This window comes from Galeopterus variegatus, unplaced genomic scaffold (assembly GCF_000696425.1).
Source record: "Galeopterus variegatus unplaced genomic scaffold, G_variegatus-3.0.2 Scaffold1437, whole genome shotgun sequence".
Lineage (NCBI taxonomy): Eukaryota > Metazoa > Chordata > Mammalia > Dermoptera > Cynocephalidae > Galeopterus > Galeopterus variegatus.
The window spans coordinates 328,295-348,005 of NW_007727548.1; the positions used below are offsets into that span (position 1 = coordinate 328,295).

Here is a 19,711-nt window from a genome sequence, read left to right on the forward strand (position 1 = left end):
GGGGGGGGGGGGGGGGGGGGGGCAGGAACTGTCCTTCATGGCTCAGGTAAGGGATTGGGCACTCAGAGTTTAGCAATTGCCCAAGGTCGACAGCTAGCCAGAAGCAGACCTGATCACACCCAAAGAGCATGGGGCAGAACCAGGTGATGGTAGTGGTAGTGGTAGGGAACCTGCCTCAGTTTTCCCATCTGCAACAAATCCTTGGGGAAGCCATGGAGTGAAATGGATCACAAGTTCAGCAGACCGTGGAGTGGCTGGTGGACAGGAGGGTGTTAGATTGAAGCACAAAGGACAGGAGTGTGGTCCTGAGCTGGAGCCCAGCTGAACCATGTTCCCACACCTGCAGGTCCCACCACCCTTCACCTCAATTTCTCATCTATGAGGACCACCTTGTAGGGGTGCACAATGGCTGGCCGTCACGCTTGACTGCTTACATGTGGGCCCACAACTGCTGCTCTGTTCCCCGGCCCTGCCACCCTCCCCCACTAGACTGTGGGGTCTCAGGGCCCTGCCCAGATGACAGCTCTGTGCACATCAGCAGGGTTAGCACCCCCACACCAGGCTGGGCACCAGATGGGAGCAGAGGGTGGGGCCAGCAGCTGCCTCCAGGCTATGCAGGGAGAGCCACAGAAACACACCCCAGCCTCCCCTGCAGGCTGAGTCACAGCTGAATCTGCTGGGAGGCTTCTTGGAAAGCTCTTGTTTCCAATCAGAGACATAGGTGAGGTGGCTGCTTCAACTCCTGTCTCTTTTTCTGACCTTGATGTGATGACTGCAACAGCAGCCACCTTGTGACCATGAGGAAAGGCCCAGGGACCCCAGAGATGCTGAACTCAGGGAAAGCATCAGCCCCTCGTCACGACCCTCCATGGCAGCTGCTGAACTCCCAGGTGTGGGCTGGAAGAAGCCTGGCAGTGTGCCCAGAGAAGCCAGGAAAGAGGGCTGCTGGCAACCCCACAGGGGCAGGACATGAACCCCACTTTGGAGACCTCTGCCCCACCCCCAGGGCCCTTTGAATCCTGCAGGATCACAGCCAGCCTGGATGGCCCCTGATCTGTGCAGCCTGAGTTGTGGTGGCTTAGCTAGGCTTTGGGGGACTTATACAGCAGTGAGGAGTGGGAAGGGGGTGTCCCTGGCCCCCCACATACCCTCAAACACAGAAGGGGGCCTAAGAATTCCACAGAATGTTCACAAACCCTTCTCCAAAGTATCCCACCTCCTCACTGCACACTTACTGGGCACTGAAGTCCAGAGGATGGCAACTCTGCCCATGTTGGTGGCCAGGGCTCAGGCAGCCATGCCATGACCACAGCAGGGCAGTGTGGGGCCAGTGGTTTGGGGGCTGCCGGGTGTCTCTGTAGGGATCTCTCTGCCCCACCAGGCTCCAGTCCACCACCCCTCGACCCCAACTGTAGTCTTCACCTTCCATTCACCTGGGCTTGCATTTCTGCATCTACGGCAGGGCTTAGGCCAACAACATTGTCTTATAGCCATCCTTGGTGGGGAAGCCCCCATGGAGTAAGGGGTACCAGGAGGAAGGGCCAGATCACCAGGCAGCAGGGTGGGGCAGCTGCTTCCTAAGCCCCTGGGTATCAGCACTTGCCTAGGCAGGTCGGGGCAGGCCCAAGCCAGGCACCAGCCAAGCCTTGCTGCGCCCGACCTCTGCCCAGAAACCACATCAGAATGGGGTGAGAGCACAAAGGGACAGCCACCAGGACTGCTCATGCCAGGCCCTTCTCATCCGTGATCCCACAAGACGAGGGGCGTGAGACAGCACGTGTAGCCAATGTGCCTTTCTCCAACAGCCTCCCTGTCTCTGCTGCCTGCTGTCTGAGATCCCCCAGGGCTGTGCTGCGTCAGCCAGACAAAGGCTTTGCCTCTTGGCCCATCCAGACGACAGGGCCCTGAGACCAAGCCCACCAGGTACTGGCCAGTACGCCTCCGAAAAGACCCAGTGCGGACACACAGGCCACCCGATGAGGGCTTCAGACCTGGAGAATCAGACAAGGGCACAACAGAAGTCATGGATTTGCAGGAGACAGGTATTGTGACCACAGGTGGTCAGAAACAAAAGGCACCGACATCTTGTAGAAGGTGCGGTGACTTCAACTTCTAGGACTAAACTTTGAGGAAAACTGCTGTTTTTAGAAACAGACTTTAAGGCCTCTGTACGTAGCTCAAGCTGTTGGCGAATGTGGTTTTTTATAACACTCTGAAAAGGAAAGTGCTTCTGCGTAATTTGGACAGGCTGCTGATACCTCCTACACACAGCCTTCCCCAGCCGAGCACACGGTGCAGCCTCTGACGGTGCAAGGTAGTGACGCAGCGACCACTGGAGGCCACCCTAGCCTGGCACAAGGTGTTGGACGGCACCTGGCAGCGTTGCAGGGCAGCTCACAAGCAACTGGGGAGGTTGAGGGGGGCCTCACTACACTTGGCACCCCAAGTCCACAGGGTTGAGGGGGCCTCCCCAATGAACCAGGAGTCAACCTCAGCCCTTCATGCCCTTGGAAACGGTCCTCTGTGGGGGGCGTCCGTACCTCTTGAAGACGACTCTAGAAGTGCACAAAATCAGGGCCTACTGCCGTATAAGCATTAGGAAACACACACACAATGGAACATCGAGAGCCACCATCCCCCAGCACATTTCAAAATAGGACGAGTCATCGTGTCAGGCTCATGTTGCGACCTGCTCTTGCTCCCTCTGTGCCGGCGTACCGCTGTGGGATGCCGTGTCGCGTGAGACTTGCTGGCACTGACCATTCTCTGATATCATGACAATGATACTTCTGTGCACCTACTTGTTGTTGTGCTTTGTACACATCCAAGATCCTAGAGATGCCCCCACACACTGAAGCATCTCCATTGCGGGTGAGGAGGTCAGCGTGGGCGGGGAGGGGCGAGGAGGGCATAGGAGCACAGCCCCAGCCTGCCAGTGGCCACGTGCGGGGACAGGCCAGGCATAGGGAGCACAGGAATTCATGTGTGTACATGCATGCATGCATGCACCCCACTGGCCTTGTTCTGAGTGCAGCTTCCAACAGGAAAGAGCTTTAAGGTGAACTATCATCATGTGGCACTTCCTGCCCAGTGCCAGGATACCCTCTCTGGGGAACAGCCTATGGTTTCCTCTCCCTTCCCAAAGTTAATAGTCACTGAGGTCTGGGGAGCCTGAGCTGGGCTAGGTCAGTTATCCTGATCAAGTGTTGGTCAGTCTTCCTAGGGCAGAGGCCCCACTGAGGTTGCCACCAACACTCCGAGGAGTGGCCTGAGACAGTCAGTGCTGAGGTGCCGCCTGCGCCCAGGCATGTGGTCACGTAGGCTACAACAAGGACGGACCACAAAGCCATGCTCAGTAAAAGCAGTCAGATGGGCGCACGAGGTATGACCCCACTGATGTGAAAGCACCAGAAGCAGCAAATCCGGACACGGTGGGTTGCAGGTGGCAGAAGCTGGGGGACGTGCCTGCCAGTGGCCATGGGGTTTCTTTCTAGGGCAATGGAAATGCTCTGGACTTGACAGGTGCTGGTTGTACAACCCTGTGAGTGTGCCAGATGCCGCTGAACTGTATACTTTAAAATGGTCCATGTTATGTGAATTTAGCAAAATAAAGTTTTTTCAAAAATGAAAGCGTTGGGTCAGATGGTTCTGTCTTCCTCATGCTGAGCAGCAAAGAGGGCTGAGGGTTCAAGTTCTTGGAGGCCTGGCCTGCAGAGCTGTGGCCGCTAGGGGTGTCGGGAATGACACAGGTGTACCTGGCCTGCTCCCGTGTCTCCCACACGCAGCTGGGTTGTGTTTGGACCATGGGTCATGAGCCCAGGAAAGTCTTGGTGCTCAGGCCTCACACTCTGTCCCCGTGGCTCCTGCAGTCACACGGCCTAGAGTAGAGAGCCCAAGGCTGTGCACCAGAGAGGAACATAGAGGCTCTGGAAAGGGACTGCACCCGCCCTGTGAGCTCCACCATGGGGACTTAGGCTGCAGGGAATGTCTGTCCTCTGTTTCAGGAACCCTGACCTTTGGCATCCAGGTGGGAGCAGAGAACCCCTCCCCACTCAAAAGCTGAAGCCCAGACACTGCTCTTTCCGGCCTTCCCTGCAGCTGCAGTGCAGAGCCCATGGGCAGTGTGGGATGGGGGACAAGAACATGCTTGGGGCCAGGGCCACGGCATATAGTCTCCCTTTACCAATGCCCACAGAGGACCTCTCAGGACCTCGACCCAGTCCAGACAGCTTCAGCCACCCTGCTCACCCGCAGTCAGCAAGGGCCAGCCCCATCCAGCAGTGCTTGAGGGCCTGGGCACTACACGATGCCCACTGCTGCGGGGCCTCTTCAGAGTCACGCATACCTTCTCTCCAGACGAGTGAGCTTCAGTCTGCACCCGGCCCCTGGAAATTGATGAACTCTTTACTTTGGTGTTTCCGCAATAATGGAAGAGGTCACTCAGCAGGAGGTTTTGTCGGGACGTACAAGTGCACTCAGAGGTCACTGCAGGTGCGAGAACTGGGCTAGATTACCCAGAGGAATGGACACCATCAACCACGAATGACACAGGATCTCACTGAGAAGCCCCTGATGCGGGCCCGTGCCATGCTGAGAATAATCACACTCTTCTGCTCTTCACGTCTCTCTTTATTAAGATCTGTGCGTAGTATACACAGGTATCTGGTAAACACATCCACTTACGGACACTGAACGCTTCACTGCAACAGGCAGGACAGATCGCTGTTTTTCACCACAACGCGCTCCTTTCTCAGGCTCATCAACTAAACAAATTGGGAGGCTGCTCTCATCCCAGCCTCCCTGCAGGCTTCCCACGGGCTCCTGAGCAGCCCCCACTGCAGCCTATGTGGAAATGCAAGCTTGTGACAGAAACCCGCAGGACTTGCACATGACGATGACAGACACACTCACATGTGTGCTTCCCAAGGGACAACCCTGGAGGCCGGCAGGGCAGAAACAGATACATCCACACCAGCACAGTGACACTCAGGAAGAAACCACCCACGGCTTTACAATCTGGTCATACTCCCTTCATCTATTACCTTCACCATCCAGGACTCCTGGGACTATGTACAGTGACATGGTATCTCTTTTCTGCTGACATGATAGGACGGACAATTCACCACCACCCCGGAGCTGCTTCCCGCATGCCAAAGGGGATAAGATAAAAGTCTCTGTCTCATGACAAAAACGGTACATACAAATTAAAACTTAAAAAAAGGTAAAGACATGACACTGAAGACTACCTACAAGGTTAGTTCTTTGTAGAGACCACAGGCTCTGGAGACTGAAGAAACTCATAAGGGTCGTGGGTCACATCCGGCTGCTCCCCAACACTAAGGCGAGAAGGACTTCCTGCAATTTTGAGAAAAACAGGGCATGATAGATGAGAAAAACAACACACATGATAAATCTGCAATACAGGGTTCGTGGAACCAAAAATGTCTGTCCATGTGGCCCAGTGCTAGCCAGGCCCAGGACCCGCTGACAGCCACAGCTCCTAGGACACAGGAGCACCTGCTCACTCACTCCCCAGGGAGAGGGCATTTCCTTACGGACGGGCTGGGCTGTCTGTCCAAATACTTAGGGGGGGGGGGGTCGGCCCCAATCCTCGACATAGCATGGCTGTGCTCCTACAGGAAAGAAAGCTCTTGGGCCAGGGGTCTCTCAGACAAATCCTGGACCCCAAGCAGCTCTGGTGTCCTCTCAAGAGTCACACTGGGACATTAGGGCCTCAGGTCTTGAACTGACCCAGGGTCACCAGAACCTGCTTCAGGCTCTACTTGGTTAATGCCTTGATCACAAGGTTGATGGGACTGAAAATACTGGTACTTCTTCAGATACCTGAGCTAAACAAAACAGACAGCTGAAGCTGACTTTTTTCTTGGAAAAAAATGTCATGATTCATTACGCTGAAAGGATAATTCAGCACAGATCTCCTCACCTAACGATGGTGTTTCATCCCAAAAAACCCATCTTAAATTGAAAATACCTTAAGCTGAAAATGCACTTAATACACCTAACCTACCGAACATCTTAGCTTAGCCCAGCCCACCTCAAGCATGCTCAGAATGCTTCCATTAGCCCACCACTGGGCAAAATCACCACCACAAAGCCTGCTTCACATGTCGTTTACTAGGTACCGCACTGAGTGTGAAAGCAGAGCAGCCGTGTGGCACCTGGAGTGTGGATTCGCACCACTGCAGAACTGAAAAACCCTGAGTAGGATCCTCAAGTTGAAGACCGTCTGTATTTCTATGAGAACAAAAGACCAGCCAGAGACACCAGCCAGAAACACTCAGGCACATTCCAGGAGCCACAAAGCTGACGTGTGGTGCTGACATCCCAGCCAGCTGTCAGAGGGTGCTGGCCTGTCTCTCCATCCACAGCAGCCCTCAGCCAGGAACGGTCACACGCACTCCAACAGAAATGCTGAAAACCAGGATTCACAGAGGAACCGTGACTGGGACACATGGCTTAGGACTAAAACCTAGAATGGCAGAAAGAGCCATGGGGACAAGTTTGGAGTAGAAACACAGTCCCCAAGCCAACTCCACGCATGGCCTTGAAGCTCCTGCAGCTTCTCACTCTGGCTTGTGCCCGGGCTGTGAGCCCTGGGATGCTGTGACGAGAGGACGTCAGAGGACATGAGCTAGGCCTGAAGTCCACAGAATCAACTAAACTCCGCTTAAAACCTCCTGCCCTGTGAAGCTGCCTGGCAGGGGAGCACGTGCGCTAAGCCTGGACCCCCACCACCCTCAGGCTCCCACCCCTGGAACCCCCAGTCTTTCTGGAGTCCGAGGCCTCAGTGCGAGGCCCGCCTTACCCAGGTGGTGCTGGTCCCTCTCGGAGGCATTGGACAGGGAGCTGAGGTTGGATGATGGCCGGGAACCCCCACGCTCTGCCTGCGCTTCATGCAGGTCCTGCAGCAGCTTAGTTGTCTCGTCGAAGTTCAGGTGGCTTTCGTCGTGGTCCAGCTCCTTCTTCACTTTCCCTGTAAACATGGAAACAACCGGATGCTGCTGAGCTTGGCTGGCCCAGCCCGAGGGCAGGAGCGCACAGGCGGCAGTGCAAGGAGGGCCAGCACTGGCACTGTCCTCCATCTTCTCTCACTCGCTCCAAGACTTTCATCACCGCTGTGAAGCCAGAAGAGCCATAGCAGGTGAGGCTCACGAGCCTGGAGGACAGGGCAACCCAGTCAGTGTGGGCAGAGGGGGAGGCAGCCTTGTGGGGAGAGGCAGCAAGCGCCCAGTGTCCTGGACTCCAGCGCCACCTCGAGTCTGAGCCACTTTTGCACAAACAACGTGGAGAGCTTCAGCTGCGAGGAAGGGCGGGACTGTTGGCTTCCTGCCATCAACAGAGGCCTGCAAATGCCGGCGTACCCCCAGCTCACTGCCCGGGCCACAGGCAAGTAGGGACCCAACAGGATCAGCTGAGGTCCAGAAAAGGTGAGTTACCCAGAGAGTAACCCAAGGACCCTCATTTGCTCCCAAGTCTTGGCAAAGCACCGACCTGAGCCTGTGTGAGAAGGCACGACTGGGCAAGATGCCCCAACACAATTGCTGGACAAGTCCGAGAGCTCGCACGCATCTGTGACAGCCTGCATCCCACCAGCCAGGGGTCCAGTCACGCCCTGGGAAGTGGGCAGCCTAACAGGAGCCCACCTTTACCCCATGACAAACGTGGCTCCGGACCCACTCTCACAACACTTGAATGGGGTCTGACGGACCCCAAGTCACCCAATGGCCTCAGACCAAAGGCCACCACAATTCAAAGGTGTGCAACCCAATCTAGCTCCCAGCAGCGTACACTGTGTCTGGCACCCAATAAACTACCAGGCATGCCAAGCAGCAGGAAAACACAACCCAAAGCCCAGGGGAGAATCAATACATGAGATGAGGGCATCAGCAGACAGGGTCACAAAAACAGCCACTGGAAATGTGCTCTAAGCACCACACAGGCAGTGGAGATGTGGCGCATGAGGCAAGATGGGGAAGAAAACATCAGGAAAGCCGAACAGAGCTTCCAGAGACAAAAAAAGACAACTGTAGCAAAAGCCACAGGGATCTCAAGTACAGGAACCGAGACCCAGAAAAGGGCGGGCTGGTGACTGCTGAAGAATGTAACAAAAGCTGTAAACCCTAGGTCTGAGAAGCTGAACAAAACCCAAGAAAAATAAATCTGAAGACAGACGAACCAAGGCACATCTTAACCAAACTGCTGAAAAGCGGTCATAAAAATAAAATGTTAGAAGTGCTGAAAAAGAGGAGTTGATGTGCGGAAAAGTGCTACGAAAACCCTGGGTGCCGAGTCTCCAGTGAGTTCAGCGCATCCCACGTGACTCCACTGGGAGGGGACACTGACCTCACCCCACACGCCTTCTCCCTCTGCTGGTTTTGCTCCACGTCTTTTTGCTGTAACAAGACATAGCCATGAATCCTCCTAGCAAATCAGAGAAGCAGAGGGTGGTCTTGGTGACCCCGACACAGTTGAGGAAATAAAACAAATAGCAAGATGGTAGACTTGAATCAGTCATATTGGTAACTGCACTAAATAAAATGGTCTGAAAAGACCCTAAAAAAAAAAAAGGCAGACCATGTGAGCTCAGATGACAAAGCGAGGCTTCACTCTGTGGATCTTTAAAATAGTTTCACGAGATCCACTTTAAATGCCAGGCAGGGCTTCTCAGCCTTGGCAGACATCGGGGCAGGGTCACTGTTCGTACGGGAGGACATGAGAGACACCCAGTGGGCTCTCCCCACTAGATGTCAAAAGCACCCATTTTGTGACATTCTGTGACAACCAAAAATGTCTCCAGGCATTGCCACATGTCCTCTGGGGTGGGGCGGGGGGGGGCTCTGAGGTAAAGCAGACACAGTTGAAGTGAAAGGAGGAAAGAGACACCACAGGAAAGCTAGGAGGCTGGAACGGCTTATCACTGTCAGGCAATTAGAGTTCCAAACAACACACGTTACATGGAACAGAGGGCACTGCCTAATGGTGGAGGGGTCGGCTATTCATGAGGTCACGTCCTCTGGGCATGGTGCACTAACGGCCAGCTGGCACAGCGGCCGTCACTGTTGAGTGAGCAGGACTGAAGCCATGTTGGGACCTAAAACCACATGGGCTGTAGGCAAATTTTAAAAAGGCAGTTTTCTTCCTGGCATGCATTTCTCTGAGTTCCTTCTTCCCCATGGTTATTTGATATTTTAAACCTTGGTAATGGGGCAAGATGACATTTTTTACATGAATGTAAATTGTTTTCTAGCCAGCCTTGAAGCTGTAGACTCGCACATACTACACAGACCCCGAGATAACAGCAAAGATTAGAGCAGAAACCAGACGAGGCTTTGGTGAGACCTTGCACCTGACTCGTAGACATGGACCCCTCGTAGCTCACGTGACCCTCCCTGCTGCTTTTCATTTCCCACACTCCATTCCCTCAACCCCCTCTTAAAAAACCCCTCAGTAAACCTGAGTCTGAGATGGCTTTAGTGTGGCCACTCTCCTACAGGCGTACTGGAGAGATGGGATAGCCCGACATCTCCTTCAGCTGAATATACGTGCTTTTCTAAACACCATTTGACTGCTGAGCCTTTTTTACTTTCCTTCTTGAGGGCGCAGGAAGCTGGACCTGAGTTTGATAACATCACCACATGGAATCAGCAGGCTCCGAGGACCCCAGCAACCGTAAAGGTATAGTCTGAAGTCAGAAAGGAGATGCAAGCAAGCCCAGTGTGGAGCCATCTGGGAGGTTCCACACAGGACAGTCCCAAAGACAGCAGGGTCCTCACTCTATAGCCAACTGGCCAGACCAGGCCATCTGGAAATGCATATACCAGGGACCAGCAACACAGAGGTCATTTCTTTCTAGCCAAGCCTGATAATCTGACGAAGGGGCTCTGAAGACAAACCCTGCTTCTTCTACTCTCACTCTCAATGCAACACTTCTGACTCCAGATGTGGGGTTTCCCACATGCTGCACAATGCTCCAGCAGACACAAGCTGGGTGTACTCCACTTAAACTCTGACACTGTCGATCTAGAGATGGCATCAGATCCCACGGGCTGAGTGCTCGGTTCCACAAGACTGCCCCACTTCAGACACCAGTAGCAAGCTTCAGGTTATTATGTCTGTGCTTCTGACCAGCCAGCTGTAAAATCGGAGTTCCCATGACTACCCCCTCAGGTTCGGTTAATTAAATACTTGATACCCATTTATCACAAAGGACACCCATGAAGAGACGCACAGGGCACAGTGTGGGGATGGGTGCAGAGCTCCCATGCCCTTTCTGGGCAGCTGCCCTCCTGGAACCTCTGAGGACCCAGCATCCTAGAAGCTCTTTGAACCCAGTCCTTCTGGGTTTATGGAGGCTTCTTTAGCAGGCATGACTGATTCCTTGCCATTAGCGATCAGCCAGCCCCTACCACCCTGAGGCTATCCAGGAGTCTCCAGCCACCACCTCATTAGTTTTCACAGAGACACTTATTACTTTGGAAATTCCAAGGGTTTTAGGAGCTCTGTAACAGAAACCAGGGTCAAAGACCAAATATTACACAAGATTCTCCCAGAGCCCCTATCTAGTCAGGAAGAGGGGACAGCAGAGACCTAATATTGATTTATTTTTATATCCCAATATCACAGGGACAGAGGTATGGCAGTGAGCAGCCACTACTCACCCAGAGAGCTGAGCATGGAGATGTCCAGAGAGACGTCAGAGTACGGCTTCATAGACATGAAATCCAGAACAGAGCCACCACCATCTCCCAGGGTGTCCCCAACCTGCACAAGACCAGAGGTATGGCAGTGAGCAGCCACTACTCACCCAGAGAGCTGAGCATGGAGATGTCCAGAGAGACATCAGAGTACGGCTTCATAGACATGAAATCCAGAACAGAGCCACCACCATCTCCCAGGGTGTCCCCAACCTGCACAAGACCAGACAAACATCAAGCTTCCATGAAGACACATAAACATTAAAAAAAAAAGAAAGAAACGTTACTTAATATCAATTTTTGAAATCACTGTAATTATTTCCTGAGCTTGGGTCCACTACAAATAAGTGAGGACAAGACCAGGCCCATTCACCGAGGAAGCTTCTGCAGTCCAAGGAGCCGTCTGTTTGAGCTCACGAATGAATGTGCAAATCCATGTCCAAGAAAAATCTACTCAGACCAAAAATGCCAAGGAATCCTTTGCTAACTTTTTGGGAATCTACAGAGAGCTAAAGGAATTTGGGAGAGACACTATGCTGTCGGTAGACACACAGAATCTAAAGGGTCCATGACCATCGTTCAGGAATTTCACACAGCAAACAATGTGGCAGATTCCCAAACCAAGGCTTTTCCTTTCCTTCTCCCAGCGAGGGGTGTCCTGAGGGAGCTCCACAACTACCCCCTTGGCTCTCTCTGCTCCGCCCCCTGCAGTCCAGCTTTTACACTCAGGACCATGCTAAGGGCTCTCTCAAAGTTCCCAAAGACCCCAGACCAAACCCCACACGTAGCAATTGCCCAAGGCCCACATTTCACTGCAGGATCCAGGGCCGCCTCCCTGAAGACAGGTTCTGTGCTGAGCTCCCCACTGCACCCAACCCACCGTGCCACAGACAACACTTGCTACTTGCCAGGCAGGCCCCAGAGTGGGCCCACACCCACCCACCCCTTGCAGGGTGTCCCGTGAGGAAAGCACCTGGCAGTGTTGTTGTTTTGAAATTCCTGTTTCTGGATTTGGAAGAATGCATCGTGGCTCACCTCAGGTTATTAAAGAAAAATGGGGAGACATGATCACTTAATCTTAATCATCAGAAAATCAGTTTCCAATTTAAATAATACACGAAGCTTTTCTCCATCATCCCACTCCAAAGGCTGAACACAACTGTCTCTGCATGAATCCTAATACTAAGCTTTTACCTACATGTCCAAAAAACTCACCTTTACTTCGTCTGGAGGTTTCATGGGAACATTTCTCCTCTGCAAAGTAAAACAGGTGAGAAACCAGTTTTTCCAGAACAGATTAATATAGAAGGACAATATATTCATATCACACACACACATACATAAAATAGAACCAGCTCTTTCGCTGCTCTCCATGTCCACACTACACTAATGGGTTAAAGCTGGGGGTCTTGCAGGGCCTCTTCACAGCTGGCAGCCAGCACCCCCACTGGCCCACTCATTCAGCACCAGCCAAGACCCCAGTGGACTGAGCTGGGGAGAGCCCCCCATGGGGGTGGGATGGAGATGAGGGGTAGAAAGGACACTCAATGCTGTTCCTGCAGCCCTGGATGGTTTAAAACACAAGAAAAAAGTCAGATGTGGTGCTCAGATCCCCAAGGGCAGCTCAGGTAGAAACGGGCCTGGTGGTCTAACCTGCAATATCATCAAGCACCTGAGATGGGCTGTCGTCCTGGAGGAGGCAGGCGTGCTCAGGAACAGAGGAGCTGAGCACTCAGGGCACCCCTGCTGCAGGTGGGCTGGGTGTGGGTCCTGTGTCCTGCCCTTAGCTTACCACACTATTGGCCCCCACAGCCCCCTTGTCCCGTGCTCTGGAAGGAGCATTACAAGTGCTCTAGTTTTGCATATGTGCCTCAAAAAGTCCTTTGGCACTCGCTCTTTCACGTCTGTGATATTTGTTCAAAATAATGTTTCTGAGATTCACTTATGATTTTCACCAGCTTTCAGTTAGAAAATAAATATTGCCATTCCACCAGGAGCCAGGAGCCAAAACATTCTCAGAAATCAAGGAAGGTGGAGAGTCACGTAAACCCCACCCAGCCAGGGCAGAGGCCTCGCTAAAAACTCGCAGTCAGGGGAAGCCTCAGCAGGGCCACTCCTTAACATTAAGGACAAACTAGCCCTCGAGTAAATGCTGCCCTAGGCCCATCCTAACAAGCCTCAAAACAAGCCTGATAGGACCCAGTGACTAATCCACAAGTAACTTAATGCTTTGCAAAAATGAACATCAATACTCTTAAAAGAAAACAAAATCCAGACCAGCCTTGTCCAACAAAAATATAACATAAACATATATCTTATTTTAAATTTTCTATTAGCCACATTAAAATTGTGTAATTAATTGTAACATTTTATTTAATAATCCAATATACTGGAGTTTTATTCCAACATGTAATCCATATAAAATAGTCAATGACATATTTCTACATTCCTTTTTTTGTATTAGTCTTTAAAATTCCAGTATGTAGTTCACACTTACGACACATTAAAACTCAAGCTCGCCACGTTTAAATTTCCCAGTGGCCACATGTGGCTCGTGGCTGTTTATTAGACAGTGAGGATCTAGACTCTCAACATGGTAACACAATGCCTGGAATCCATCAAAAACTGCTAGACTCGGGCCGGCCCGGTGGCGCACTGCTACAGTGCGCCGCTTGGGAGTGCAGTGGCGCTCCCGCCGAGGGTTCGGATCCCACATACAGACCGGTTCCCACTCACTGGCTGAGCGAGGTGTGGGAGCAACACCGAGGGTTGCCGGACACGAAAAAAGACAAAAAAAAAAGGAAAAAAAAAAAAACAAAACTGCTAGACACAACAAAGCAGCCAACTGTGACCTGTGACCATAGGGACATCTGTCAACAGAAACAGATCAGAAATGAGATGAGAGATTTAGTGAGTAAGGGCTTTATAAGGAGCTGTAATAAACATAAACATGCACAAAGATTTAAAGGAAAACATGAGCGTAATATGAAGAGAATGGAAAACACAAAAAAAGAACCAAATGGAATTCTAGAGATGAAAAACACAATGCAGGTATACCTTGGAGATATTGCGGGTTCGGTTCTAGACTACTGGAGCAGAGCAAATATCACGATAAAGTGGGCCACAAACATTTTGGTTTCCTGATATAAAATTATGTTTATAGGGTAAAAACTTCAAGACATTGGTCTGAGCAAAAAATCTATGGAGAAGACTTCAAAAGCACAGACAGAAAAAAATAGACATATGGGATTATATCAAACTAAAAAACTTTTGCACAGCAAAATAAGCAATCAACAAAACGAAGAGGCAACCAGAAGAATGGGAGAAAATATTTGCAAACTGCTCATCTGACAAGGGGTTAATATCAGAGTATACAAGAAACTTAAGCAACTCAAAAGCAAAAATAAAAAAAATAATAATCTGATTAAAAAACGGGCAACAGACATTTCCCAAAAGTAGACATACAAATGACCAACAGGCATATGAAAAATGCTCAACATCCCTAATTATCAGGCAAATGCAAACCAAAACCACAAGATACCATCTCACCCCAGATAGAGTGGCTATTATCAAAAAGACAGAAAATAACAAATGCTGGTGAGGACGCAGAAGAGGAACCCTTATACACTGTTGGTGGGAGTAAATTAGTACAGCCACTATGGAAAACAGTATGGGGGTTCCTCAAAAAACTAGAAATAGAACTACCTTATAGATCAGCAATCCCACTGCTGGGTACTGATCCAAAGGAAAGGAAATTAGCACACCAAAGAGACACCTACACCCCCGTGTTTACTGAAGCACTGTTCACAATCACCAAGGATATGGAATCAACCTAGGTGTCCGTCGACGGGTGAGTGGATTAAAAAAATGTTGTGAACACACAATGGACTACTACTCAGCTACGAAAAAGAATAAAATCCTGCCATTTGTGGCAACATGGATGAACTCGATAGACATTATGTTAAGTGAAGTAAGCCAGGCACAAAAAGAGGAATACCACGTTCTCACATGTGGAAGCTTAAAAAAAAAAGAAGTGAGTTTTTAGAAGCAAAGACTAGAATTGTAGTTACTAGAGGCTGGGGAAGGAAGGAGATATAGGGAGATGCTGGTTAATGGATACAAAATCATAGCTACACAGAAAAAGTAAGCTCTGGTGGTGTATAGTACTCCTAGGCATCTATAACTTAAAAAAATTTATATTATGTTCTCAAATGGCTAGAAAAGAGGAGTTCAAATGTCTTTGTCACAAAGAAAATAACGATAAATTCTGTTGTATTAAATATGCTCATAAGTATGCTAATTACCAATTTGATCACCACATACTATATACAGGTATTGAAATATAACTCTGTACCCCATAAATAGGTACAATCAATGTGTCAATTAAGAAACAAATTTGAAAATAATTTAATTAAAATTACATTTATGCTATACTATATTAAGTACACAACAGCATCATGTCTAAAAGCAATGTACATACTTTAATTAAAAAATACTTTATTGCTAAAAAATGCTAACGATCATCTGAGCCTCCAGCGAGTTGCAATCTTCTTGATGGTGGAGGGTCCTGCCTCGATGTTGGTGGCTGCTGACTGATCAGGGTAGTGGCTGCTAAACGCTGGAGTGGCTATGGCAATTTCTTAAAATAAGACAGCAGTGGAAGTTTGCCATGTTGATGGACTCTTCCTTTCACGAAAAGATTTCTCAGTAGCAGGTGATGCTGTTTGAGAGCATTTTACCCAGGATAGAACTTCTTTCAAAATTGGAGTCAGTTCTCTCAAACCCTGCTGCTGCCTTATCAACTAAGTTTATGTAATAGTCTAAATCCTTTGCCGCCATTTCAACACTGTTCACAGTGTCTTCACCAGGAGTAGAATCCATTTCAAGAAAAGAGATTTTGAAAAGAACCTGTTTTTCTGAGCAGTAGGTCTAAACAATGAGTAAGTAAACCATGCCGTAAACAGATGTGCTGTCATCCAGGCTTTGATATTCCATTTACAGAGCACAGGCAAGGTAGATTTAATTCTTAAGGGCCCTAGGATTTTTGGAATGGTAAATGAGCACTGGCTTCAAGTTAAAGTCAGCCGCTGCATTAGCCCCTAACAAGAGAGTCAGCCTGTCCTTTGAAGCTTTGAAGCCAGGCACTGACTTCTCTTTCTCACTGTGAAAGTCCTAGATGGCATCTTTTTCCAATAAAAGGCCATTTTGTCTACACTGAAAATCTGTTGTTTGGTGTCACTGCCTTCATCCATGATCTCAGCTGGCTCTTCTGGGTGACCTGCTGCAGCCTCTACGTCAGCACCTGCTGCCTCACTCTGCACTCTGATGTCATGGAGATGGCTTCCTTCCTTAAACCTCATGAACCAGCTTCTGCCGGCTTCAGACTTGTTTTCTGCAGCTTCCCCACCTCTCTCAGCCTTCACAGAACTGAAGGGAGATAGGAGGGCCTACCTCTGGGTTAGCCTTCGGCTTAAGGGAACACTGTGGCTGGAGTGGCTTTTATCCAGACCACCGAGACTTTTCCTGCGTCAGCAGTGAAGCCGTTTCACGTTCTCATCACTCGTGTTCGCTGGAGAGGCACTTTCAATTTCCTTCAAGAATTTTCTCTCTGCAGTCACAGCATGGCTGTTTGCTCAGGAGGCCTCACTTTTGGTCTGTCTTGACTCTCAACACGTCTTCCTCACTGAGCTTCATCTCCAGCTTTTGATTTAAGGTGAGAGACCTGCGACTCTTCCTTTCGCTTGATCACCAAGAGGCCACTGCAGGGTTGTTAACTGGCCTAATTTGAATATCGTTGGGTCTCAGGGAACACGGAGGCCAGAGGAGAGGAAGAGAGAGGGGAACAGTCAGCTGGTGAAGCAGTCAGAACACACACATTTAATGCCTAAGTTCACCTTCTTACACGCGTGCAGATCGTGGCACCCAAAACAATTACAATGACCACATCAAAGGTCACTGACCACAGGTCACCAAGTGATGATAATGAGAAAGTCTGAAATACTGCAAGAATGACCAAAATGTGACAGACAGGAAGTGAGCACCTCTTGATAGAAGAAAGACACCGGCAGATCCACTCAATGAAGGGCTGCCACCAACCTTCAATTAGTTAAAAAAAACCACAATCATCTGCCAAGTGCAAGAGAGCAAGGTGCAATCTGATGAAGTCTGCCTATGTAGTAGCTCAGTACACACCTCACAAGCCAGGAGTTCATGACAACCTTAGACGTGCCTGAGAAGAGTTTAGTGAACAGGAAGCCATGACAACAGAAACTACCCAAACTAAAAAATTCAAAACCCCCAAAAAAGAACAGAACATAGTAACATGTGAAATAATATCAAGACACCAAACATGTACCAAAGACCCAGAAAAAAGAGGCAAGAGCAGAAATGATGTGTGAGCAAGTAACAGCTGATACCTTCCAAGAAAACTTGCAACTTTGATGAAAACTGTAAGCTGATAGATCCAAGAAACTCCACAAACTTCAAGCAGAATGAACATAAAGAAAGGAGCCCTAAGGCACATGGAAAATAAATGCTAAAGACCAGTGATGAAGACAGAAGTCGGAAAGCATCAGCGCTCTGGCCAGCCACTCTCGTGTAAAGGATGAGAGTAAACGTCGGAGGCTTCTCCAGCCACACCCTGTCTGTAGCCTTCTCTTATTTGTTAACGACCTTTTAAAAATGTAAAGACATTCTTAGCATGTGGCACGGACGAAGTAAGGCTGTAGGTCAGATCTAGGCCCCGAACTTTGACAAAGAAAGGCATGCTGCAAACGGAAAACTAGGATCACAAGGGCTACAGACGCCACAGAAGCAAGCAGGTCTGAAGTCATTCAAAGCACAGAGAAGGGGGAAAAAAAAAAAACAACGTAAAACCCCATGTCCAGGTAAAATGAATTCCAAAAATGAAGGCAAAGGAAAGACTTTCAGACAAACAACAGAAGCTGACAGAATTCACTGTCGGCAAATCTGAACAATAAGAAATACTAGAGTAAGTTCTCCAGGATGAAGGAAAATGGCAGCAAATGGAAGAAATCCAGGCACACAGAAAGCTGTGAGGAACACCAAAAATGGTGAATGTGCAAAAAAAGTTTCTTTAAAAGACAACAAACTATTTAAAGCAAAATTAAAAACCAATGAGGGAAGAATAGCTGGAGATTACCTAAAAACAGCACACTCTTCACTGAGAACCCACCCAGTCTGGATGATCTTGTACAAGGCACAACCCCCTGCGCAGCACACCTGCTTCAGCTGGAAGAGCATCCTTGAGTGGTCTCCGCCTGTGATCTGGTCCAAGAGGTCGTCCACCATTTTCTTGCTGTAACTCCCCGCATCCTTCACAAACTCCTGCAGGCTACAAGGGGACCAAGTGAGAACATGTTGGGAAAAAAGCTATGTACTCCAATTTCAGGATTTTGCAGCCTGCCAATTCTGGCAGTACAGATTACAGAAGCCTGCTGTCACACCTTGGCAGACCTTTCTCTGTGAACCTCTCAGCACGGTATTCTGGGGGCAGTAGATGGACAGTTGTCATTAGACTTTCAAAGTAGCCCATGACTCAAAAGTGTTAAAAAGATTCCAGGAAAAAAAAAAGCAAGACAAAGAACAATACATATACACATATACACACATACACAATACATATAACTACATACTATGTGCTATTCTTTTAAAAAATTCCTCTCTGCTGGTTTTGGATTTAAAATTACAGAGGTGGACCGAGTGAGCAGCCCGAGGCAACAAAGGCCAAGGAAGACGGCAGCGATGACGTGGAAACGGAGAGGAAGGTGCCTGACCAGCCCAGCTCTGTGAGCGACCCCCAGCCCGGCCCTGCAAGGGCAGACACCCATCCGGTTCCCGCCTACCACACCAGGCTAGGCACCGGCACCAGCGCTGCCTCCATTTTCTCGGGTGGGGACGGAGCCAGCCAGCTCGGCCAGGCTTGTCCTCCTCGCTTGGTGCGGCTCCTCACTGAGCCATGCCACTTGCGTGCCTCGGTGCGGGGCCCCCCAGGGACTGCGGACCGGCCTCCAATCCCACTCCCCCCGCGGATCTCTGGCGGGGCTGGTGGCGTGGGGAGCCCCTGGCCAGCGTCGGGAGGGCAGGGAAGAGGAGCCCGGCCAGATTGTCACTCCACCATACCCTGGGCTTTGGCCCCAGGTAAACTTCCTGTTTCGGGGAGGCAGATACCATCTCTGTGGCCATCAGTTCGGAAGAACCCTAAACTGACTTCTGGTTGGGAGAGGTGTGGCCGGAGCGCTCCCGAGCTCGCTTGAACCTGCCGGAGAGCTGACTGCCGGCGGGTGCCGGAGTCGGCCCGCGCTGGGGGGATTCAAAGAGGAACTGTGTGCTGTGGGATCCTCCCCCAAGGAGCTCATGCCCTGGTGTGGGAGATAACTCAACTATACAAATAACCGCAATTCCAGGAGGAAGGTGAGAAGCCCAAAGAAAGCCTTATCCAGGGCCACAAAAGCACCCAGAGCGACCCTAGCAGAAACCTGAAAGTCTTCCTGGGTGGGGCGGAGCCGAGCACAAGCTTGAAGTCCTGGCTGATAGACGAGGATTGCAGAAGACACGCCCCAGCCCTGTACTGAGCGCAGAGAGTGGGGAGGGGTCCGGCAAAGGAGGCGGAGACTCAGCAAAAAAACACACACCCTGCGGACCGGCTCTGCAAGGTCCAACAGCCCCACCTAGTGCATACAGAGTGGGGAAACACCCGGATAGCGAGGCGGAGACTCCGCAGAACACACATACCCTGTGGGGCCGCCACTGTATAATCCACCAGCCAGGCCAGAGCGCACAGAACAGAGAGAAGTTCCACACGAGAACTGGAAGCTCAAGAGACCACACACCCTGAGGTACCGTCCTGAGATCCAGCAACCCAGTAAAGTCCAAGCTGACCAGAGAGGAGGCTTCCCGGGGAGGCCCAAGACCGGAGGCAAACACACACACAAGACACTAGAGGCCAACTGAGCAGTCACAGAGGTAGCCATACC

The 19,711-nt window shown here is 50.3% G+C and overlaps 1 protein-coding gene across 1 annotated transcript in view; it reads right to left on the bottom strand.

Annotated features, from left to right (window-relative positions):
* Window positions 1-4,606: 4,606 nt before the first annotated feature.
* BRD9 (bromodomain containing 9) overlaps window positions 4,607-19,711 on the bottom strand; it is a 35,909-nt gene continuing 20,804 nt past the window's right edge. Inside the window, exons 11-15 of the mRNA XM_008576980.1 lie at window positions 17,958-18,069; window positions 11,931-11,969; window positions 10,826-10,928; window positions 6,827-6,994; window positions 4,607-5,355 (exon numbers count right to left, since the gene is read on the bottom strand). Of these exons, the coding sequence (XP_008575202.1) occupies window positions 5,255-5,355; window positions 6,827-6,994; window positions 10,826-10,928; window positions 11,931-11,969; window positions 17,958-18,069 (523 nt within the window). The 3' untranslated portion in view covers window positions 4,607-5,254. The remainder of the gene's footprint in view (window positions 5,356-6,826; window positions 6,995-10,825; window positions 10,929-11,930; window positions 11,970-17,957; window positions 18,070-19,711) is intronic.